This window comes from Salvelinus sp. IW2-2015, linkage group LG11 (assembly GCF_002910315.2).
Source record: "Salvelinus sp. IW2-2015 linkage group LG11, ASM291031v2, whole genome shotgun sequence".
In the NCBI taxonomy this organism is placed as follows: domain Eukaryota; kingdom Metazoa; phylum Chordata; class Actinopteri; order Salmoniformes; family Salmonidae; genus Salvelinus; species Salvelinus sp. IW2-2015.
In genome coordinates this window covers 40,086,754-40,111,950 of record NC_036851.1, presented here as the reverse complement: position 1 = coordinate 40,111,950, position 25,197 = coordinate 40,086,754, and the positions used below count along the sequence as shown (strand labels likewise).

Genomic DNA, 25,197 nt, shown 5'->3' with positions numbered 1-25,197 from the left:
CAAACTGAAAATCATATCAACATTACATGTATTGCGGACCCTTTTACACAGTGAAGTAGGCTATAAATAGCTGTGCCATTATTCCGAAGCGCACGCGAGCAGTGTGGTCAGCCTATAACATGCTGACCGGACTCGACACGTCGCGTGCACGTTGCAAAATAAATTTAGGAATATATGTTATTCAATTATTGCACCCACACTGCTCGCACGCGCCAACGAGCGTCTGCATTGCCAAAGGCTAAAATAGAAGTCATTCCTATTTCTGACGCAGATCGCGCTGCAAGTCCTGCCTTCACCATATAAGTTCAAAGATGAAAAAGCCTGGAAGAAGAAGAGATGACTAGAAATGATTCGGTTGACCGTTTTATGTGTGGATTAATTGTCGGAGTAGCGGACCTTGTGCATTTCAAGTAAAATAACAACTCAATGTTAATATCCCAGGACAAATTAGCTAGCAACAGCAAGCTAGTTAAATAGGACAAATTAGCTAGCAAGTGCAAGCTAACTAGCTAAATTGCCATACATGTTTAATGCTTTCGACCTGTCCCCAAATTAATTTAATTGGTTCAGAGTTTGTTTTGATATTTTAACCTGCGTGTCGTGATCGTGTTTGGGGGGGGGTACAAAATATATACAGTGGGGAGAACAAGTATTTGATACACTGACAATTTTGCAGGTTTTCCTACTTACAAAGCATGTAGAGGTCTGTAATTTTTTATCATAGGTACACTTCAACTGAGAGACGGAATCTAAAACAAAAATCCAGAAAATCACATTGTATGATTTTTAAGTAATTCATTTGCATTTTATTGAATGACATAAGTATTTGATCACCTACCAACCAGTAAGAATTCTGGCTCTCACAGACCTGTTAGTTTTTCTTTAAGAAGCCCTCCTGTTCTCCACTCATTACCTGTATTAACTGCACCTGTTTGAACTCGTTACCTGTATAAAAGACACCTGTCCACACACTCAATCAAACAGACTCCAACCTCTCCACAATGGCCAAGACCAGAGAGCTGTGGTAAAATTGTAGACCTGCAAAAGGCTGGGATGGGCTACAGGACAATAGGCAAGCAGCTTGGTGAGAAGGCAACAACTGTTGGCGAATTATTAGAAAATGGAAGAAGTTCAAGATGACGGTCAATCACCCTCGGTCTGGGGCTCCATGCAAGATCTCACCTCGTGGGGCATCAATGATCATGAGGAAGGTGAGGGATCAGCCCAGAACTACACGGCAGGACCTGGTCAATGACCTGAAGAGAGCTGGGACACAGTCTCAAGAAAAGCATTAGTAACACACTAAGCCGTCATGGATTAAAATCCTGCAGCGCGGGCAAAGTCCCCTGCTCAAGCCAGCGCATGTCCAGGCCCGTCTGAAGTTTGCCAATGACCATCTGGATGATCCAGAGGAGGAATGGGAGAAGGTAATGTGGTCTGATGAAGAAAAATAGAGCTTTTTGGTCTAAACTCCACCTGCCGTGTTTGGAGGAAGAAGAAGGATGAGTACAACCCCAAGAACACCATCCCAACCGTGAAGCATGGAGGTAGAAACATCATTCTTTGGGGATGCTTTTCTGCAAAGGGGACAGGACGTCTGCACCGTATTAAGGGGAGGATGGATGGGGCCATGTATCGCGAGATTTTGGCCAACAACCTCCTTCCCTCAGTAAGAGCATTGAAGATGGTCGTGGCTGGGTCTTCCAGCATGACAACGACCCGAAAACACAGCCAGGGCAACTAAGGAGTGGCTCCGTAAGAAGCATCTCAAGGTCCTGGAGTGGCCTAGCCAGTCTCCAGACCTGAATCCAATAGAAAATCTTTGGAGGGAGCTGAAAGTCCGTATTACCCAGTGACAGCCCCGAAATCTGAAGGATCTGGAGATGGTCTGTATGGAGGAGTGGGCCAAAATCCCTGCTGCAGTGTGTGCAAACCTGGTCAAGAACTACAGGAGAACGTAGTTCTGTATAATTGCAAACAAAGGTTTCTGTACCAAATATTAAGTTCTGCTTTTCTGATGTATCAAATGTCATGCAATAAAATGCAAATTAATTACTTAAAAATCATACAATGTTATTTTCTGGATTTTTGTTTTAGATGCCGTCTCTCACAGTTGAAGTGTACCTATGATAAAAATTACAGACCTCTACATGCTTTGTAAGTAGGAAAACCTGCAAAATCGTCAGTGTATCAAATACTTGTTCTCCCCACTGTATATGCACGATGTCGCACGCGCGCAGCCGGTTTTGGGTTTTGTGTAAATGTCTAACATGCTGACCAGACAGCTCACACGCGTGCTTCCGCGTGCGCCATCGCTCGCATGTTGATTTTGTCCACCCACACCAGAAGCGATCAGGACATGCTGGTTGAAATATCAAAACGAACTTTGAACCAACTATATTAATTTGGGAACATGTCGAAAAGCATTAAACATTTATGGCAATTTAGCTAGCTTTCTTGCTGTTGCTAGCTAATTTGTCCTGGGATATAAACATTGGGTTGTTATTTTACCTGAAATGCACAAGTTCCTCTACTCCGACAATTAATCAGATAAAAGGGTAAACCAAGTTCGTTTCTAGTTATCTCTCCTCCTTCAGGCTTCTTCTTCTTTGGACTTTATATGGCGGTTGGCAACCAACTTTAAGGTACATTACCACCACCAACTGAACTGGAGGGTGGACCTCAGTTCATCTTTCAATCACCCACGTGGTTATATGCTCCTTAAAAACCAATGAGGAGATGAGAGAGGTGGGACTTGCAGCGCATCAAGTGTCACAAATAGAACCAAGTTCTATTTTAGCACCTGGCAACGCAAACGCTCATTGACGCTCGCGAGCATTGTGGGTACAATGATTGAATAACATGTATGTGTACATTTATTTTGCAACGTGAGCGGTGTGATCAGCATGTAAGACGTTGGGGGGCTAACATATTGTTTTAAGTTAGTCATACCATGGATCATTTAGCTAGTCAAAAAGACAGTCAAAAAGCAAATCTTAAGGAATAAGGTTTTGAAGTCTGTCCAATATCTAGGAGATACAAGAAAGCTCAGGAAATATTTGTGTTTGTTTGGCACATATTTAACCCCTTATTTTTATTGGCACAAAACTATTTCCATACTTCTATTAATTTGTGTGGGCAACCTTCAGACGAGTCCTGTGAAACTTGTGGAGTCGTAGAGCAAAACGGTGGCTAATATTTAAGACATTCGAAGGTGCCCATCTCTGGAAGTTAAAAGGCCGTACAATTTAAATTCTGCATAATGGCACAGCATTTCATAAACTTTACTGTGGGAAAGTTGATATGTTGATATGCTTCAGTTTGCTGCCAATATGACTGGTTTCACATTTGTCTCCAGTGATTTTAAGGTAAAATAAAGGCTATCTAAAAAGTGTCATTTATATTTGCAATTCTGTTATCCAAACAGATTACTCATTTACCTAGCTCTTATCAAATTGTAAATTACAGTGCATGGAGAATGCTGTTATTTCTATTGGAAAAAAATAAAGTAGATGCTTTTTCCACATGAAACAGGTAGGTTGGTGAGACCTTAATAGGTTCCTCGCGTGTAAAGGTGGTGGAATTATGAGGGTATTAAGTCAAGGTCAGAATACGGTGTATCTGTAGACACGCCTCCGCCACACCTTCATTTATTCAATCTCCACCCAAAACGAATTGCAGGCAAATAGCATGCTATTCTCATGAAATTCAAGGTCAGAATACGAATAGAGAGAAAAGTACATAAAAAGGGATTTACGCACGCTTAACTGAGGTCAGAATGAATAAAGGCCCAGCAGATCAGTTTGGGTCTGTTTAGCTTTATCGGCTTTTTATTGTTTGACTTGACTTGCACTCCCTCCTTTTTTCTCTCTCTTTCCTCCTACACCCCCACCCCCCAGTAATAGATATTCAGGCGTTTGAGCGTTTGCTGGGTTCCTGTAAGGAGATTATGAAGAGGAACATTTCCCAATACGAGAACCAGCTGGTAGCTCTGTTTGGTTCTAGTGTAGATTTGAAACATTAAAGTATAATTGTAAGAAACAGCACACTAACACAATCCCACAGAGTGCTTCCTAAACACATACTAGCTTTACATACTTACACATATTTGTTGACATTTAATTGTACAATCTACTGGACCTGATTTAATAATTGATATCAACGTTACAATGTGAACTGTCTCAAATTACTTTGATCATTTTGTTTATATGTAGTATTTTCCTTTTTTGACTATTGTTGTGGAAGTATCTGTATTGTTCACCGTGTTGGCTTGGTAATTTTTCATGCATGTTAGCCCAATTTATTGATAAATCTAGCCCAATAGCTTCCACACAAACAGATGCAGTTTTTGTACTGAAATTGCCTTGAGGTCAAAGGTCCATCAATCAAATATTAATATGTCCTTTGCTTTGATATGGAAATACTTTTCATCTGCAGATGGGGAGATTTCATAAATGTAATCCCTGGTCAAAATGTTGTCAATAAAGTAAATGGAAGTTGGTATTTTGCAATGATTTTTGCAGTTACCTTTTTAATTGAAGCAGTTTAAACTGTGCTGTGTTACTGATGTGCTGGATGGCACTGGAGTTTATTGAACTGCAGGTGATGTGATGTGACAGCCAAGTGTCGGTGTGTGTAAGGACTTGGACCAACATGTTACTGTATACAATTTCAATACACAGTCACCCCTTTGGTAGACACTATCAGTGATGAAATCCTATCAAACTATAGAATGTTACCATAATGGAATGCATTTGCAAACATTTGACAATGGGCGAGTTCACCTTGGATAGGCAGAGTTTGCACATTTTAGACAATTCCATTGGTCCTTAACTGAAATCACCCACCCGGGCCATGCAAAACGAACTGGCTGACTGAAGGGGAAAAAATCACAGAATCCACTACCGCATCCTATCAATAAGTTACATAAACCTAACCCAACTGTTAGGAATGCAGAAGTAGACTTCTACTGAACTGCAACAGAATATACATCCCCAGCATAAATAAAATGTTAGTAGGAAGCTCAGACTATATTTACACAATGTTCAAATATTTATTTCAAACAGACAGCATCTCAAAGAGAAACAAGAAGAAAAAAACATCCAGATGAAAGAGCTCATGACTGTTTTAGTTTTCTGGATTAATTTTTTATTTGAGTAACAAAATGTGAAGTGCCCTCAGCAAACTCCACACAAGTTTTCCAACCTGCTGTGTCACAAGTATTTACACCACAAAACCAAGGGGTTTCCCTCAGTCCTTCCTTACACCCCCAATTAATTCATCCCACCTTACCATCTTGTATTTCCATGGTTGGCTGGAAGTCACTTGGTGTCAAGTTGTCACAAGTTCTAGTTTGTCAGTTTTAAATATTTAAAATATTTACAGAGTCCAGTATTCCAAAAACTCCTAAATCCCACTGTTGGTCGTATAATGCGGAAACAGATGGAAGGGAACAGCCTTGTCTTATTTAAGTAGAGAAATGGAACAGCAGAGCTGGTGGAATCAAAAGGGGTTTGTTAGGCTGACACAGTCCTCTCTACAAGATCTCAGTGCGTCCCAAATAGCACCCTATCCTCATATTGTGCATTACTTTTGACCAGGGCACAAAGTACTGCACCATATAAGAAATAGGGTGCCATTTGAGACGTGCCCTAAAAGTTTTTTAAAGTTCCTTCTTCCTCTATGGGAAAGGCTGAACAATGAAGTTTGTTTGTACATAATCACTGTACTTAAAAATACACGTTGAAATGTCTATTTTTGCCATTGTTTAATGGCTTCCATGATCCTTTCTTATGAAGAATTTAAAAAATGAACAGCAATCATTAAAAAAATGAAGAATAAAAGGCCACCCACGAAGTCACTCATTCTTCTTATTCATCAAACATCAACATTTTTTCTTCAAAGTAACTCCCTACGTAAAAATAAAACTCCCCAATAAATACAAATACAGCAGAGATATAGGGTTCTGGTCTAGTCCATCCCTGAGCTCGCTCTTTTGAGAAGGACAAAAATACCAGACAGGTGTGAAAAAAAAAGAGAAAAAGACGTGACTTGGAAAAAGTTTGAATAGGACGTTATTCCCAAATGTTCCCAGTGTCTCCAGGAGCAAAGATCCTGCCATTCCTCTTGTTTCCTGAGGCTCAACTTGGTGTACATCCACTAATAAGAAGATGTATTTCCTTTTCCCCGCTAGAGGGGGGTGGGTTGTTACACAGAGGTGATGACAATCATGAGGTGAGGGGAGATATTGGAGATCCGGTTGAGGAGGTCAGGGGCTAGCCGGGATAAGTGGCTCTCTGAAAACTCACATGGTGGGAATATCTGCAACACATAGGCAGGCTGGAGAAGAGATAAAAATGGATCAGTTGAAAGACTATGCGATCTAAAGACCGCTCTAAAATGTAAAACAGAACATTTTATTTGTATGTAAATGTGAAGTTATCAAAAACCAGCAGTGGCTGAATGTTTGCAAAAACAGACAGACATCTACAGTAACAAACAAGCAGAGAGACTCACCTGATTGGAGCCTGGGTTGGGGACATTGATGATGCCTGCAGCCAGCTTGGCCTGCAAGTAGTTTATGAAAGCGGTCCTTAGGGCCTGGGTCTGATTCAGGACATCGTCCTGGTCCCGTCCACATGGCAGAGCTAGCAGGAGACAGAACTCACTCTCCCCCTGCAGGAAACAGAAGAAAAAAAAACATTAGAACAGGCACATGTGATGTACATGAACTTGAGAAATTCTTTCTTAAAATTGAATTGGTCGCATTCACTACCAAAAAAGTAAGTGGACAACTGCTCGTCGAACATCTCATTCCAAAATCATGGGCATTAATGTGGAGTTGGTCCCCCCTTTGCACCTATAACAGCCTCCACTCTTCAGGGAATGCTTTTCCACTGTTGGAACATTGCTGCGGGGACTTGCTTCCATTCAGACAAGAGCATTAGTGAGGTCAGGCACTGGTGTTGGGCAATTAGGCCTGGCTTGCAGTCATCAGCATTCCAATTAATCCCAAAAGGTGTTTGATGGGGTTGATGTCAGGGCTCTGTGCATGCCAGTCAAGTTCTTCCACACCGATCTCAAACTATTTCTGTATGTACCTCGCTTTGTGCACAGGGGCAATGTCAAACTGACCAGGAAACGGCCTTCCCCAAACTGTTGCCACAAAGTTAGAAGCACAGAATCATCTAGAATGTCATTGTATGTCAGGTTGGATGGGTCAAGTCCGGGCTCTGGCTGGGACACTCAAGGACATTCAGAGACTTGTCCCAAAGCCACTCCTGTGTTGCCTTGGCTGTGTGCTTAGGGTTGTTGTCCTGTTGAAAGGTGAACCTTCACCCCAATCTGAGGTACTGCGCGCTCTGGAGCAGGTTTTCATCAAGGATCTCCATTTACTTTGATTTGTAGAGGGCTGCAGAGTTGGTTGTCCTTCTGGAAGGTTCTCCCATCTCCACAGAGGAACTCTGGAGCTCTGTCAGAGTGAGCATCGGGTTCTTGATCACCTCCCTGACCAAGGCCCTTCTCCCCCAATTGCTTAGTTTGGCCAGGCAGCCAGCTCTAGGAAGTCTTGGTGGTTCCAAACTTCTTCCATTTAAGAATGATGGAGGCCACTGGGTTCTTGGAGAACTTCAATGCGGCAAAAAAAAATCCCAGTTTGCACAAAGTTCAATGTAGTTCCTTGACAGCCGTCGTGGTATCGGCTTGAGGGGGAATATACACTGCTATGATGATGACGGGAGGTAATGCGGTCTGAATTTGATTGAGTTATTCTAGGTCGGGTGAACAGTTCCTGTACGTTACCACAATCACACCATGAGTAGTTAAGCATGAAACATACATCTCCGCCTTATTTTTCCCAGGAGAGTTCTTTATTCCTGTCTGTGCGATGTACTGAGAACCCAGCTGGCTGTATGGATGGGGACAGTATATCCAGAGAGAGCCATGATTCCGTAAATCAGTGTGTTACTTTATTGTCCAGGGACTGAACATTAGCGAGTAATATACTTGGAAGCGGTATGAACTAATGCTCCAATTCAGGAAAGTTAGCGCCGCTCTAATATCCAAAAGTTATTTCCGGCTGTATGCAATAGTGCAAAGGACGTTCTGAGCTAATACTGTGAGAAATAACAAAAATAACTTTACACTTAGGAGCCATGAACAGGGCGACCATGTCTATCGGCACCATCTTGCCAGTCCTTCATGATTGGACCATTACTTTAGTTGCTTAGTGACTAGTTTATTGACTAGGTTAGTGAAAAGTGCTCATCATCAAGTAGCATCCACTCACTTGCTGTTTGCATCCACTTACACTGGGCCAAGTTAACACAATTTAGGATGGACTCTCATCCCCATGATAGGGAAAATAACTTACTGTCATTCTTCTAGCCACACCATCCAGTTGTGATGCCTCAAGTCTCATTCTCTGCACGATCCGAAGCAGCGCTCCTCCCTCTGGTAAGGGCAGCGATCGTAGAGCCAATGCTTTGTTGCCACAGACAAAATGCAACTGGACAGCAGCTTGGTCATTCTTCAGTGCTAGCAGCCCTTGCCACACTATCGGGTACTTCTGCTCAAACAGAAAATAAAAAAAGTGATACAAAATGCTATTTCTTTTTGTAAATATTTAAAATAATAATATAAAAACAATATAATTGTGAACAGTTTACCTACACTACACTTTGTCCTGTCCACTTTGCCCAAAGCTCTTGCCCATACCTCTCTGGTCCTGTTCAGTTGTCATTCTGGTTTTACACTCTACTGTCTCTAATTCGCTGTCTGTTCCCCATTTCCATAAATCCTTAAGTGACTCACCGTGAGCAGCTGCACCATGTTGACAGGTTGGTGTCCAACTTGTTTCACCTTGCCATCAGCTTGTGACTGGCTGGGGTCTGTACCCTGAGGTCCAGAAGAGTGATTTTAGTATAAACAAGTTGTTTTTCAAACATCATTCAAGACACTACCCCATAATCATTATCAAATTGTGCAGAGATACAGTACACTGAATAGGGTTTAACTCACTAAGGCAGAAGTGATGTTGATAGGTGCCTGGTTGATCCCAAAAGAAGTCTCTGGGATCTGGGAATGGACGGCCCGGGTGTTGCTGTACATCCCTGGATACTCTGAGAAGGAAGCTCCCGTCCCTGATGGCAGCAACTGCACCCTTTGTGGGGACGCCATGGCGGCCATAGATGGCCGAATCCCCATCATCCCATCCTTCAGAGGAGAGTGTGGGCTCTTGACCTCCTGTGGCTTTGTGCCATCCTTCTCAGAAACACCTTTATTCAGCAGATGTGCCCTGGGGGACAGGGACGAGGTGATATTGGTAGATGTTGAAGAGGGTGGGACAGTCTCTTGGATGTGTCCCTGGTGTGGTTCTGAGGCAGAGCGCTCTCCCTGCGGGTGGTGCATGAGCACACGCATGTCCCTGGGTGACATGTACGGGTCCAGCTGTAGTCCGCTGCGTAGAGCTCCGCGGGGATCCACCTGCATAGTTTCTGGTTTCAGCTGGGTGGCAGATGGTCTCCCTGTGGCCTGATGGAAGCGTCTGGCATCCTCTTGCTCTCCCTCGTGGCCCCTTACATTCCCAGGGTTAACCTTGAGGACCATGTCTCTGCCTACCGCCTGGGGCGAGGTGGGACGTTGCTGGAGAGGACCAGACCAGGGAGAGGCAAGAGGGTCTCCATGCATCCCAAAACTCATCACAGAGAGAGGTGGTGTGTTCACCCTGACCTCTCCTTGGACAAGGTGCCCCATGGGGATTGCTTGGGAGACACGATGGGGTGACATCCTGCCAATGCCACCGTGAGCACTGTGAGGTTGCATGATGACAGACTGCTCAGGGTGGTGGACACTGGTGACATACTGCTGCATGGCGGGCAGGCCAGAGGGCAGCATACCAGGGAGGCCTTTCGGAGAGGAGCCACCAATGGGAGAGGACACTTTAGTGAATGGAGAGTGTGGGTGGCCTGACTTGCGAGGAGAACGAGGCTCCTGTTTGACCCCACTGAGATGTGACGGAGTTCTGTCAGTGGCCGAGCCAGAAACAAAGCCTACGTGGTTGCCAGCCGGAGAAGGCAAGTGTGGGCTTATTGCAGGACTTATGGCAGAGTTCCAAGATGGTTTACCCCCGTCAGCAGTCATAGCATCAGCCCCATCCACTTTCTTTGGATGCTTCAATAACATTGTGAACTCTGGATGATGGTAACCCATCACTTGTGGACTACTAACCGTCTGCTGTAGCCTCTTCACAACTCCTTGAGGCCCTGATGGGTAGGGAGATTCTAACTTTTCAATACCAGTGTTTTCTTGTTTAATGGCAGACACAGGTTGTTGTGTCTTAGGATGCCCATGGTCTGTCTGTATTTGAGGACACTTCGGAGTGTTTGACTGGGAGTGGGTATACATCTCCTGTTTTATTTGGGGCATGGACACAAGCTGCTGAGATTCCATGTCAACTGCAGTAGCTGGTGGGATCTGGCTGATTTTGGCACTTATCCTCTGTGGTCCTTCCTTGATCTGCCCTGAGTGACTCAGCACCACCACTCCCTCTGAGGTATTCACCCTTAGACCTGGGATCGAGCCTGTACCCAGACCGGAGCTCTCAACCAAGTACCTCCCAGCACTTCCACCCTCCTCACCAACTGATGGTCCATGGTACAAACCACCGTCCCTGTCCTCCATGCTGGGCGGCCTGTATGCCTGCTTGGGAAGTGGCAGGTCCACACAGGGATTTCTGTCAACCGACATATTAACTTTCTCCATGTCGGGTGGATTGCAAACACGACTGATAACAGACGTGGCAGTGGAGGCGATAACAGAAATCACAGACTTCGACTCAGGGGATGGTAGTGAGGCTGGGGGCCGGACTACAGGCTGAGCTGGATGAGATGGCAGCCTGTTGTCATTTAGAGGGGCCTTACTAGGTACAGCAACCATTGGAGTATTACTATCAGAAGGGTGTGGAGGATCCCTAAGGGACGAGGTGCCCAGATTGGAAGGAACAGAACTACTGCATGGGACTGGGAGTGAAACATTTTTGTGCTTCATGAGAATCCTACGCAAGTCACTGATGTTGTCATCAGTCTCCATGTGTTCAGTGTCAAGGGACAGTCCTGGGTTCTCTACAGGAGCTGATGATGCTCTAGGAGAGGAAGGGACAACTGCGTCCTTGGACTGGTTGAGCCAATCTGGTGGGGAAACTGGGATCCTGCTTGGCTGTGTGGTTCTGATGTTTGGCCGGGTTGGGGGTGGAGAAAGTGAGGGTGAGATGCACTCTGGTGGTGGTGGTTGTGTATGAGGCTTGGTGAGAGTGGGACTTTTGGTTGTGGTGCAGACAGGTTTCAGATGTTTAGGTGGAGGTTGCTCTGCAGGGGCTGGTGGCAACTTTGATTCTTTAGGCATGTCTGTAGTCTTGGGAGCCAAATGCACCGTTTCAGGCTTCCAAGAGGTGGCTGTAATGACACCAGCAACTGTAGATGAGGGAATACTTTCTGGAACAGGCTGTTCATTGGAGGGTGTGCTGTCTGATGTGATAACAGAGGTGTTCTCCGGTTCTGATGAACTTTCTTTTACAGCATCCTTTTTGTTAGATTTTTGGCTCTTAGACCGCTTCGGTGTTTTAGCTCTGCCCTTAGCACCTTTCCTGGGTGTGGTTGGGAAAAAGGACTCCCCCTGAATAGGAGATATGTTAGTCACAGGTTCAGCTCCCTTGGTCGGCTGGATGAAGGTTGGAATCTCTAGATCTGAATCCACAACAGCACTATTTACCGGCTCTTGAGGCAGAGGGACGGCTATATCCTCACCCATAATGGAATCAATTGCAGCAGCAAGTTCATACTCACTAGCAGGATTGGCTGGTTTGTCTTCCTCAGTCTCAATTTTTAATTCTGCAGGTGGTTGGGCAGGTGGAGTGGGTGGCTCAGCTGGGAGGGTTGGGTCTGTCAGTTTAGCAATGTTCTCCACAGCTTGCTCCAGCTCCTGTTCCTGTTGTAGCAAAGTTTTAGGATCTATTGGAGGTTTATTCTCTGATGTCACCTCATCTTTATCCTCGTTGCTAGAACTCACATCTTTTCCTGGACTAGACTCTAATAATAATGGGTCATTAGTAGGTTCACCTGGTTTAGTCTTTTTAGAAGAATCATCCTGATTTCCAGGTTCCTCATCCCCCATTTGAAGTAAATCTTTCACCTCAGTGACATTTAGTCTGATCTTGAGGTTCTTGAGGACAGGAGATTTTGGAGTCCGTGTCAAGCGTGGGGCTTTTCCTCTCCCACTCTTCTCCAAAACAGGCTGTTCTTCCATGACTGGAGGTTCAGTCTCTTTCTCACCTAATTTACTTCCACTGGCTTTCTCCTCAATAGGGCCAATTTTCTGCCCGTCTTTATCGCTTGATTTCTCTGTTCCTAGTTGTTGCTTGACATTCTCCTCTTTTTTTGTCACAACTGGCACCACAGAATCTTCTTTACATGAGACAGTGGAATCTGGCATGGCCAAAATGTCCTCCTCTGTAAAATCTATCGGTTGAGCAACATCTTCAGGGGGCTCAGTTTTTTCCCCCTTCCTACTGGATCCAGTCACTGTGGACATGGGTAACTGACTTACCAACACTTTATGACCATGAGGAGAATGTCTGCCTTTTGACACTTTTGAGATTCTTTCACTACTCTCTGATTCATTGGAGTCCGTATCCTTGGTCTCCATTTTTGATCTATCCCCTTTAGCCGTTAACATGTCCTCTCCTTTTTGACGATTCTTAGGAGGACGTCCCCGCCTTGAGGTGATCGGCGCAAGTGAATCCTGTTCTAATGGTTGCTGAGGGGCTGCTTCTTTGTCTTTGTCTCCACCTCGCTTTCGTGCAGAACGTGGTGACTCAGTTACATCCTTTCCAGCCCCCTTAGTGGCATCTTCCTCAACTGGGGTGGCATATACAGATTTCACATTTCTACGCCTTGCTCTTCCAACATATATACTTTGCTCTGTGCCATGCTCGGGGTCTGCACCATGTATAGGAGACTTGCCTGTGGATTTGGAATCCAAGCTTCCCTTCAAAGACTCCGCTCTAGGGGATGATGCACGTTTTGTGCGTTCACTCTTGCGTGTAAGTGGTTTCTCTGAACTATTTGCTGAAACCAAAGGAGTCAGTGGGACTTGAGTAGGAGATTTACTCTTTTTGTTCTTGGACTTCTGAGGTGGTGAAATTGACTCATTCCTGGTTTCATTATCAACAAGCACCTGTATCTGATTGAGATCAAGTTTCTTTTCCACCTCTGTATGAGTGTCTGTATCTTCAGTGTTGGTATCCTCTTTTGAAATCTCATCAACAAGGTTAGGTGGTGTGGAACTTTTCAATTCAGGTGGTAATTCAGGAGGTCCCAGCTCAAGCTCAGAACGACTCAATAACGTTTTATGAATATGGCAATCACTGTTGGAAGACTGCTCAGGGGTCAATGTTTTAATATCCTGAGCTATATCTTTAGATTTCTCTTCACTAGGGAATCTTTTAACTTTTCTCACCAAACGAATGGGCTCGGGGGCTACTAAATTAACAGAAGCAGGGGGAGACATCGAACGGGGAGACATTTGCGGGAGGGGAGGGAGCTGTTCATTTTTTATGTTTTCTTCTTTAGTCAAAGGTTCTAGAGCAGCTGACTCTAGGGATGGAGTAAACAAGACACATGTTTCCACTGGTGGAGACATCTGCTTGGGTGGAAGGGGTGGAGACATCTGCTTGGGTGGAAGGGGTGGAGACATCTGCTTGGGTGGAAGGGGTGGAGACATCTGCTTGGGTCGAGACAACTCCTTGGGCATAAGTGGGGGCTGGGAAATCATGTCCTCAGCTGGGCTAATAGGTTTAATCTCTGGATCCATGACAGGTTCTGAGGTTTTAGGTAACTGCAGAGGTTGCTGTTCTGCCTCCGGTGACTTCTCCACCCTATTACTATCTATGGAATTTGCTCTTTTTACTTCCTGTAACTGTTGGTCTTTCTGCTGTTGCAGCCGCGTGAACTCCAAAAAGCGGCTATGGAAGAGGACAACTGGTTCTGTGTCAGGCTGCCCATCTGCCGGGCCTTGCTGACCAATTTGCTGACCCTGACTCTGCTCAGGGTCCTCATGCTTTCGCTCAAGGTGCTGAAGACGTCTTGAGTCCTGCTCAAATATCGAGCTGTGAAGGAAACGTGAGGCAAACAGTTCCCTGCGTTCATGTTCCTCTGGCTTGGGCTTGGGCTCTTCCTTCCGGTCATCTAGTTTGTCTTCAGACCCACTACTGCGAATTTTCTTCTTCTTCATGTACCAAGAGGGTGTAGGTCGAGGTGCTGACTCAACCTTTTCAGTATCTTTCCTACTGCGTAAACCAGCAAAGTGTGAATCATAGTCCAAGAAAGACCAGTTGTCCTCCCTAGAGGAGGACAGAGACTTTGCTCGCTCTAGCAGGGCCTTGGTATCTGGTGTGATGGTTTGGTCAAGTGCAAAGGAGTAGAACTTCATCCTCTCCAAGGTGGCAAGCTTAGGGTCTGAAAATCTGTCTACTCTCTGCCTGTCAGACAAAGGTACCGAAGTGGAGGGCATAGGGGAGTGGGGTTTGTTTTCTCTATCCTCCTCAGAATCGGATCGTACTTCCCCAGGCTCCAAATCATGCACAATTCCGTACTCCAAACGCTTGCGATGGTGTGGATTTTTTGCAATGCCTCTTGAGAAGTTTAAGTCGGGTAAAAAATCTTGCTTGACTCTGCTGTCCCAACGTTTTTCCCGCTCTTCCTCACTAATTTGTAAAGGAGTATTTGACTTGGACATTTGCATTGTATGTGTCCTTTTGACTGCCAGCTCCAGGTCTGGGTGGCTTTTATCCTCGGTTTTAACCTCCCTGAGGTGTGAAGATACCACAAAGTCCTCTTCAGCATGATGAGAAAAGTGTTGCAAGCCTGGAGATGCAGTGTTGTTCCACTCAGGATCTTCAGCATGATGAGAGAAGTGTTGCAAGCCTGGAGATGCAGTGTTATTCCACTCAGGATCTTCACTCTTTTGCCGGAAGCTCCTGTAGACACGGTCCCCCCTCTTGGCACTAATATCTGCATCAAATTGCTCTAGTTTCTTGAGTTTATGAGATGGGAAATTATCTGTGACGTCTTGAGGTGGCTTGCCCACTTCATGTACCAGACTGCGGTGTTCAAGATCCTCCCTTTCTAAGCCTTGTGGACTTCCTGGTTTTTCTTGTTTGTCTGGCTCTTGGAGCTGTTGGTGAAGTCTCCTTTGCTCCATCTGTTTGCGGTAACTCTGGGAGAGGTCAATATCCAGAGGCTCTTCCTTGACACACTTGTCATTGTCTTGTGTACCATATTTGAAAGGGCTCTGTGGATCTTGATCTCTTGCATTATCCTGATCCATGTTCCCATCGTGGGAGAACCTTCTAGACATGCTGTGGCGTTTTGAGTCTATAGGGTCCATGCTCCCCTCGGGCAGCTCTTCCTGTCCTCTCATTACAGGATCCTGACTGCCAGGAAACACCAGCCTCTCCGTTTTGGATCTTGAATCCCTCCGCTGGGAGTCTTTTTGTTGAGCCTTATTGTCGCCATCCGTCTCTTTTGAAAAGGCAGTGCTTGCTCCAAAGTCTGGGGGTTGACTCCCATCCTCCAGCCTTCTCCTCTTCTGCCGAATGGTCCTCCCACTGGCATCTCCAAAGCGCCTCTTTCTCGCAGCCAGCCGATCAGAATCCAGTGATGGATCTTTCCCATCATTTCCAGTGTCAGACTTTTGGTGTTTCTTGGATCGTGTTTTAACATCCTTGTCTGTGATCTCACCTTTCCCTGACTCAAGCCTCTCACTTTTTACAGGCTCATGGCGAGAGGTTGACGCTGTCAGATCTGAAGGAGGGTCATTGTCACCTTTATACATCTGTCTCTCAAGGCTGTCTTGGTCCGACACCTTTCCCCTTCCAGAGCCTCCATCCAGGCTGGGATCTAGCTTTGTCTCAGATGGTGGGATGCCGGGAGATTGCACCTTTCCTTTCCTTGATTTACTCTTCTCCCCTTTTTCTTTGTCACCTTTCTCCTTTCGTCTCCCCCGCTTGCTCTTCTCAGCCCCAGCAACACGCTCAGGTTCGACCAGGTGGATGTCTTTTTCCAACCTCTCACTCTTAGAGCTGGTTCCATGTTCCAATGGAGGAGCCTTGTCAGCCTTGTCAAAGCGTGGTGGTGAGAGTGAGCTGCAACTACCACTTCGCTCAGAGGACTGGCTGTAGACCCGTCGCTCTGAGTCTCTGGGAGCACGCTCAGATGGTGAAGGGGAGGCAGAAGGGGTGATCGGGCGCCGTGGATGAGACGGGCTCCACCTGACTCGGTCTGCCTCAAAGCGCTCCCGCTCCCTTTCTCGCTCCCTCTGGATGTATGTGTATTTCCGAATGTCCTGCTCAAAAGGATCTCGATAATCCCTGAACTCCCGAGGGTCCTCATGATAGCGTGGGTCAAAGTGTTCTCCCTGGTAATGCTCCAACTCCGAATACCGATCACGGCTGCGGGCGGGGTAGTCTCTGTGAGGGTCTTCGGGGTAAATTGTGCCAGGGGTGCGTACATTCTCAAAGTAAGCTCTTTCTGCTGAGAACTCATGGTATGGAGGTCTTGGTCGTTCCTCCCTGTAAAGCAGGGGGTTGTGGAATAGGGGGGGGAAAAACATTGAAGTGAGATCCAATAAGTACACCAGAAAACAGTAATTCAAAGTATTCCCTCCATTCATCTCACATTACAAATGTGAACCTTACCTTCTTTCAGTTGGAATTTCATAGAAATCTCTAATGTCTTGCCCAGAGGCCTGCATAGAGCGATAAAAAGCCATCTGACTCTCTTGGCTGGCAAAATCCACCTGCAAATAAACAAATTAGCTCCCTTCATCTGGTTTACTGTTAAAATGTCAGTCACTGATTGATTAATGAAACATATTTATTCATACTTTTATTTTGTTGCCTCCAATCTTCCAGCCTTTGGTCTCCCTGACAGCTGCCTGTGCAAAATCTGTGTTGTTATACAAGATGAGAGCCATCCCCTTCAACCTGTCAAACACCACCTAAAAGAGGAAAAGCAGAAATCTTGTTTAGAACAACTTCTCTAATATAGTATCAAAAATGTCAGGGATTCCAAGAACATTGGGGAGGGAAAAAAGGGTAGACCTTGACTACATGTCCATAGCGGCAGAAGTGGCGTGTGAGATATTGCTCTGTGATGTTGGAAGCCAAACCGTCCAGCCAAACACATGTTGTGGGCATACTCTTTCCAAAACCCAGCTGCAAAGGAGACCGAAAACACAGGATGTAGAAACATTGACAATAATAATTGCGGAGGGTAGTTCTGTATCACTGAACTCAATTCCTTTTGTACCAACATGGATAACTAGAGGTAAGGGCAATATAGATTTATGAATAATACCTTGAGCCGGTTGCTCCCTAAATACTCTCCATCCATCTTCTTTATAGCTTTGCAGACACTGGCAATATCAGAATACTGCACAAAGGCGTATTGAGGAATACCATTGACTTTTTTAATGTCAATATCCTGTATGAGAGTTAGACAAAATGCATAAATATTCAAAAGACAAAACAGGCAATTCTCTGGCATTTTTTAGAAGAGATATTTAACTTGCACAACCCATCAGTGTGCAGTAACATACATACCACAATCTCTCCAAAGCGCTGGAAGATATCAAGGAGCTGTTGGTAACTGGTGGTCTTCTCCAAGTTGCCTATAAACAGGGTCCTTGTGGCCTTGGGGTGGAATTCATCAATCCGTCCATCTAATGGCCTGAATTCATTCTCGCTCTCAGTTTCTGAGGGAAAGACTTCTATTACAATCACTAAACAAGACAATAGAAGTACACTCAACAGTATGTGAATGACCGCTCATTACAACTCCGTTAGGATTTAGGCCCAAGCTCAAATAATGAAAGAATTACAGACATTACGACACTAAAAAGTTTCATACCAGGGCCGTTCCAGACAGAAACCTCGATCATCATGCCGAAAAAAAGCTTTCCTTTGGAGACGTTGAGGGCTTTCTCTTGGTCTTCCTGCTGTCTGAAGAACACCAGACCATATCGGTCCTCTGAGGCCCCGTGGATCTGCACAGATGTCACTTTCCCATGTTTCTTGAACTCATGGAACAGTCCATCTTTCAAACTTGTGTCTGGCGAGGGAAATGGACAGTTAATTGATGCTTGATATGGGTCATGCAGCTGCATCGTGAGAGACAAAATAAAAATGTTATGTCAAGGTGGAGAATGGGGGGAGGGGGGGGTGCTTTGATTAGCTACCTCTACAGCTGAACATGTAGACACGAAATGGCAGAGGACTACGATATTTATTGGTGACCCCCTTCATAATGTCATGGTGCCCAGCAAAGTGTAACCAGAATGTCAAGGCACAGCATAAACATGCACAGCAAAGTCCAGACAGAGTGCATGTTTATGAGTATGTGGCTAGGTATTGGTACTTGGTACTCACCTGTGGAACGCACTGGTAGGTTCTGCACCCTGATGCCAAAGCTTCTGCGTGGCTCATCACCTTCCATCACCATGGAGCAGGGCTGAGAGGGAGGTGCATGTGTAGCAGAGGACTGAACAGAGCGTGCACGAGACCCTTCACTTGAACTGCTGTTTGAATCGCTGCTGCCAAACGGACAAATGTGAGGAAAGAGGGGGTAATGTTCAGAGGGTCTTCAGCTAACTTGACTAAATAAAAGGGTACATTTGTATGCATCTCAAGTCAGCGATATTCTCTCCATAATCCTAGAGTCAAGCAAGATATTTTACAACTGGGTAAGTGGAATATGTTCCCTTCTCTTGCTACATTCTCTACAACATAGGCTAATTGACTGATGCATGCTCCATCCACATAAACAATAACATCCACACCATCACAAAAGCACATCCTACCTGCCACTGCCAGTGCTGCTGGTGCTGCTGACAGAATCAGAGCTAGAGGACCTACTGCGGGACCTAGAGCATGGACCTCTTTCTGGGGAGAGGGGGGCTCTTTTGGGGGAATGGGGGGCTTTGGGTGTTTGCCCCGTGGTCCTTTGCGGGGAGGGATGTCGAGACTGTGAGGAATGAGATGATCGACTGCGGCGGTGATGGTAAGTTCTGTCAACACGACGCCCCCTGTCATCTCGATAGGGGTCGCGGCGTGCAGCACTAGACAAGGTGAATGGATCTCCTCGGATCCTGGACTCAAAATGAGGCTCTGGGGTTTCAAAGCTCCCACCCATTGCACTGCTACTTCCAGGGCCAGGGCTAACTCCAGCTGCAAACATGGTGCGATCACGGTAATAGTCTGCGTTGTAGTGGCGCTGTCTATCAAAAGTGCCAGTGCGCTCATGGTGTCCATAGGGGCTGTGATCATATGCACGCTCCCGGGTCTCTGAGCTGCTGGAAGACACAGGTAAAGGATGGATGGATAGGGGAGAGAGACAGAGTAGATATAGAGAGGGTGAGTGTTAGTGTGACTCCAAAAATACAGATAACTAGTTCCAACAAACAATGCAGTTTAAAATAGGCAGTGCACTGTTAAAATATCAACTTAAATACACACAAACAGGGACCCCGCTGAGCACGGGTCTATGAAGATACAGGCCAATCATTTGTGATTCCATTAGAAGCAATAGAATACATGAGGGGCATTTGGTCAATTCAAACAATAGGTGTGTAGACATTAAATGATGTCCTCTAGTATTAATGCTGACAGACAGATTGTATCTGTTAGGAAACAAAAATGGGGCAGATCTACACTGGAGAGGCATACAGTAGAGCTGGGCGATATGAAAAAAATCCATATTGTGATAAATTGCCTGAATTGATGCGATAAGGATAAATAGAATGATAAGTTTACCGCCTTTATTTTTTATGATCCTTTATAGTACTACTACTAGTTTGATGGTTGTAGCTATCAATTCTCACGTTAACAGTCACCCATATCAGCAAACTTATTTCATTTCAAACTACGCATTTCACTAGTATAGCCTACTTATCGTAATGAACAATGCCAACAGAATTCCTGCGATAACTGATCGGTGTCGATAACTTTCTATTTATCGTTCCAGCTCTAGCATAGAGTAAGGTAACCCKCGGATAGGTTTAGTTTCATAAGGGCCATGCTTGAGACTCAAAAATGCATGAACACACATTGTGAGAATTTCTTTGTTGGCCAAACGTAACACAACCGCATCTGTGAAACTATTGAACTSCATCTTTTGCATTTATTCTAATTATCTAAAAGCTGTGTCATATCACATTTTTCAAAGTGAGCAAGTGAGTTCCTACTGAGATCAAATACAATTTCTGAATTAAGTAAGAACAGTGGGTCTTGGCAGTTGAGGGAAATGCTGGTGGACCTGCTAGATCTTAACTAGCCTATATTAAGCCACCTAGTAACTACGAGAAAAAGCAAGAAAGGGAGAGAGACAGAAAGAGTGACAGAAAAGAAAAAGAGAGCAAGGAAGAGAAAGAAAAACAAGCCCTCTGGCCCAAGCAGCTGCATCTTTTTCTCTAAAAGCTCTAACAATTAGTGCAGGAGACGAGGAAAAGAGACGCAGAGGGCAGGACAATACCAACCTTTTCCAAAAGCAGTAACCGAACCTATAATCCCAAATACAATCTAGGTCGTCAGAATTGTGTGAGCCGGAATAAAAAGCAAAAATCATTTGGATTTAAAAAAAAACTTGAGCAAAAAGGTTATTTTGTCTTCATGTGTATAGAGTCTGACGTTCGAGTAGAACACYGGGTAGGGTAGGTATCTTAGGTATAATCCACCATCTCTTAATCTCTTCGTTTGTTGTAAAAAGAAAGAAAACAACCAAATAAATGGATTTCTTATGACAACGATTGATACAGGTTTAATTTAAAAAAAGATGAGTCACACTTAAGGGCATATCGGTGCATTTCAAAAGTGACACTAGAGACGGGATAGACTGAAAACATTTCCAACTTGCTAGAATAAAGAAGGAACAAGTCTGAGTTGTCTGCATATTACTGTCCAAAATAGAGATCTGTATTATTCCTCTTCAAAACTAGCAATCCAGTTTGCATACCCTCCAGTAAAAAAACKGTATCTTCTCTCACCATAATGCACGGAATAATCCTAGTCCACTGCAACGTAATTAATTCCTTAAAATAGCACTATTACATATCCCAAGGGGCAAATAGACAGTCTACTCCCATCACTGTGTAGATGACATCTTCAGGCTTTATTCGGTTTTCTTTGAAAATGCAGACGTTTCTGTTCTTTGTTAGTAACCCCAAATACTGATGCTGAGAGGATATACAGCTAAATCCACACTGGAGCAGAGTAATCCAACAAAAGAAGTGCGGTTACACCTGTGTACATCCTATACCCAACATCCTTACATCCAATGTGGGGGTTACTTCCATGAGGCAGGTACATCCATAATGCATGTCTTCAGTTGTCTTCATGGCCATCTCTCTCTGAAAAATATTCCAATGGAATTTCTTGATAGGTGTTCTGTTACTCCTCAGTTTCTCTTTAGTTCCTTTTGATATAAACTCCATACTAAATTACAATTATACCCTGTAAAATGTAAATTCCCTTGTCTGAAAATGATCAACTAGCTGTGAATGATGTATTGATGGGGCCCTGTGATGACACCTAGCCAACTTACATCCTTACGATGGCAATTTACATCCCTTGGTCCATGATGTTATTTAAATCCAGACGAATAGCAGATATCCTTGGTTTGGAGACTTCCAGAAAAATGCTCTCTGGCCAGCGGTGGAAAGGTGGTGAGGAAAAAACAACAATCCTCCCTGATGTATAGTCCATAGGTGAATTAACCTGCCTGAATATAATTCTCAAGAAAATATAGGGGTATTTAATCCATCACAGGCAACGATTTACTTCCAAAGAACGACGATCCCAGGTAAATCGCGGTTAGAATCCATGGTTTGTAAAATAAAAATATCCGAAAACTCACCAGGATAAAATCCAACAAATGTGATATATCCAAACTCACCAGGATATTCCCCACAGGTGTAATATCCAACGTGAAAGCAGGATACGTCTCACATAATAAATCCAAATTTTTGAATAATACCTCATACATCCACACCTCTTTAATGACCAATAGATTAGCATAAACAATTAACTTAGATATCCGCAAAAAAAGGCCAGGTCTGTGCGGATGGTAAAGGGATTGTTCCCTAGGTTACCTTCATGTAAAACTGTAAGGAATCTATTGCCCTTGCTTTATTAATAACCCAACAATGAAATTATGTTATTGCGGGATAAAATATATATATWTTTTTACTGACACCCTGATCCCCCAGTACTTCAGAGGGAGACTATGTCCACTTACCAGTCTCTTATCCGTTCATACCGCCCCTCTCTGGTGTGGAGGGACACTGGGGGGCCAAACACTGGACCCACTGCCCCCCTAGAGAATCCTGAAACATCCCGCCCGTGACTGCTCGAAGGGGGGTTGTCATCAAGGCCCCGAACAGCACTAGGGACAGACCCAGGTTCGTTGTAGTCAGTGCGCAGGTCTCTGTCCCCCATCTTGTTGACAGCATTGTGAGCCTTCTGTGCACTTTTGATATCCACAAAATCCACAAAGGCTGCCACACCGCCCTCCGACCCTCGCTTCCGCAGGACCTTGACGCTCTCGACACGTCCATAGCTGAGGAGCAAGAACAGAGAGAGAAAATATGTCACACTATTGAGATACTATGTACGCGTCCATTCAGACTTATGATAAGCAGAATAATATAAATAGCAAAGAAAGCACAGGAGCCCGATTTTGCCTGGCAGCCAATTAGTCAAATTAGCATTAAAGGGAAAACCCACTCATTAAGTGTGTGTGTGTGTGTATGTATATATCCCCCCCCCCCCCCCCTACTCCACTGTTGATACAGAAAAAAAATGCTTGCATGTCAGCAGTCAAGTTTTCAAGATATTAAACTTTCAAGAAGCAGAGTCACCGGCATGGTGATGTGGCAGGTGACACTTTACTTCTTTATAGTCCAATATCTTAAAAACTTGACTGCTGACATGCAAAACATTGGGACTCTATCAACAGTGGACTAAGAAAAAAAACACCAAAAAATACTTTGAGTGGACTTTCCCTTTAAAAATGGAGGCCCAAGCCTTTTGGCGCCTTTGTGTAGTGAACTTTAAAAAAATGAATGTCTTTTCTCAACTTAAAGTTGTTCTATTCCTTTACTAAATCTTCTTCCATAGAATATGAGGGTCAGTGGAACCTGTGGATTACAATTCTGATTTAATATGAATCTATTATTAGTGTGAAAATAGGGTGCTCTGCTGTTATTTTGAAGTCATTGAAAAAATGCCAAGAACTCAAATGTTGGTTCTTCAATAGTTGCACACTTTCACTGAAACACTAGATCCATGTGCTGGTGTACACAGTGCTCATGTTCACTGAATCKGGCACTTGACTGAAAGCTAGTTCAAATAACCTAACTTTAGGCTCAAAGTAGTTGATTACGATGTAAATAGTTTCAAATAACTTATCATAACCGCAAGAAAGTAGCTACCTCCCTGCAACTTTAAAGCTTTAGAATATTGAGGGATCCAATAACGTTACCTGGCACAAGCTTGAGAATCGAGCAGAGAGATTCATGATTATGGTAGCCACTTTTCGGACCATATGAACCGCTAATCATTGCAGTTAAGACGTGATGAATTATGCAGTGAACGAGCGATAGAATCAAGAAGCCCCCATATGTTACACGAGGGCTTTCATCATGTTAGCACGTTGATTAACTCGCCGCCAGGCAATCAAACACGATATCGTCCGCTAGGTAATTATGGCAGCTAACGAAGCTAGCAGTAGCATCGGAGGAACGTGGAGAAACCATGCATTTAGCGCTCAAGTTAGATGACTTTGCATTATTCAGTAATCCAACTAATGATTAACAACATAGCCCCTACAAAACATAACTAGTAGATGATGTGTTACCACATCCTTCAATAATAAAATTTGCTACCTAACTAGTATGTTAGCTATATTTCTTGCTGAACTAGCTACCAAGGCATTAACTGATGTAGCTAGCGACGTCGTTAACGTATATCAAGTGAGCAAACGACAAAATGGTAGCTAGTTAGCTAACAAGCTAGCATTCAGTGGCATTTCAGCTTGCTGGATTCCAATAAATTGTGAAATTCTGGTATGTTGTCTGTTGGTTAAAAATATCACGGGGGAAAAAAATCTTAAACAACAGAGGCCATTTAGTGTTGTATCTTGAAGATGGCTAACGTTAGCTAGCTCAGATAGCTAGCTATTGGACACAGAGCGCGCTGTCTCTCCTCTTGCGTAACTTACCGTTTAAAATGTTCGACAATTTTCTCCTCTCGAACATGTTCGGGTAAATTTCCCACCCAAAGGTGCCTGGTTTCCCGAACCATCATGTACGTTACTTTCCCCCTTCATACACATATGCTCTAGCAAGTTTTGATCTCCGCCGGTCGGGAAGTCCGCCTTACAAAATGAACGACGAGTGATTTCGTGTAAAAAAAAATATCTTGGCCTAGTAAGCTCCGTTCCAATGCCTGCGAATGTGTGTGTGTATTCTTCCCTGTGACGACGGCTTGGTTTCTCATGATTTGCGCGCTCCCGAGATCATGCGACAGCTATTCGAGAGCAATTATCCGTGCTTTTTACATTTCATAATAATGTAGCAGTCCTTGGGCTTTGCATTATAAAACACATCTATGCAGTATCAGAGGTTGTAATGAATCGAGAAGTAATTCTGACTTCGTTACTATGTTGCCTGAGGGTGATCTGTGATTATATGCTCCCCAAAATGGCTTATTCCAAGGCAACCCTGTGCTGGCACGATCTTTGCCTGCAGTGAATTGACAGGATAAGCGTAATTCTTCCCAAATCAAAGAGCCTTTATTTGTATCATGGCTTTGTGAATATTCCATTTAAATGGAGGTTGGTTAAGCAAGTAATCTTTGTAGGTCTAAATCATGGAGGTTTTAATGACACCTCTACTGTGTGTGCTCTGATATTGCATAACACACCATGTCCACCCCTATCATTATTTATGTTCTCAGAACTATACAGCTCATGGGTTTATTCCCCTTGCATAGATCCTGTTTTCCTTGCATATGCCTATAATTTATTTCATTATTGAATTAGCATGTGTATTGTGTTCCCTTGAGGAAATTATGCATGAAGCCATACAAAG

At 44.3% G+C, this 25,197-nt stretch overlaps 2 protein-coding genes across 8 annotated transcripts in view; one reads left to right on the top strand and one right to left on the bottom strand.

Annotated features, from left to right (window-relative positions):
* The window catches only part of LOC111970390 (cAMP-dependent protein kinase type II-alpha regulatory subunit), a 49,178-nt gene extending 44,678 nt beyond the window's left edge, over positions 1-4,500 (top strand). The window contains 1 exon segment of the mRNA XM_023997098.2: positions 3,900-4,500. Within this exon segment, the coding sequence (XP_023852866.2) occupies positions 3,900-4,024 (125 nt within the window). The 3' untranslated portion in view covers positions 4,025-4,500.
* A 539-nt stretch (positions 4,501-5,039) lies between these two features.
* LOC111970377 (msx2-interacting protein) lies at positions 5,040-24,753 on the bottom strand. 7 transcript variants are annotated; one of them, XM_023997075.2, is made up of 15 exons: positions 24,327-24,753; positions 22,344-22,664; positions 18,913-19,404; positions 18,482-18,645; positions 17,964-18,164; positions 17,657-17,820; positions 17,412-17,537; positions 17,156-17,269; positions 16,939-17,052; positions 16,751-16,851; positions 9,019-16,624; positions 8,812-8,895; positions 8,372-8,566; positions 6,517-6,675; positions 5,040-6,339 (listed from the first exon to the last, which is right to left on the bottom strand). In XM_023997075.2, the coding sequence occupies exons 1-15, from the start codon at positions 24,410-24,412 to the stop codon at positions 6,208-6,210; spliced, it is 10,059 nt and encodes a 3,352-aa protein (XP_023852843.1). In that variant the 5' UTR covers positions 24,413-24,753; the 3' UTR covers positions 5,040-6,207. The 7 variants fall into 7 exon arrangements, with proteins under 7 accessions (XP_023852843.1, XP_023852846.1, XP_023852844.1 ...); XM_023997078.2 differs by having other exon boundaries at positions 17,657-17,808; XM_023997076.2 differs by having other exon boundaries at positions 18,482-18,642.
* Between the last annotated feature and the right edge of the window lie 444 nt (positions 24,754-25,197).

Coding starts and splice junctions, on each gene's coding strand:
- LOC111970377 (XM_023997075.2), bottom strand. CDS start 24,412: ATGATGGTTCGGGAAACCAGGCACCTTTGGGTGGGAAATTTACCCGAA. Junction 19,405..22,343: donor TATGAACGGATAAGAGACTG/GTAAGTGGACAT, acceptor TGTGTCTTCCAG/CAGCTCAGAGACCCGGGAGC. Junction 17,538..17,656: donor AGCGCTTTGGAGAGATTGTG/GTATGTATGTTA, acceptor ACTCTCATACAG/GATATTGACATTAAAAAAGT.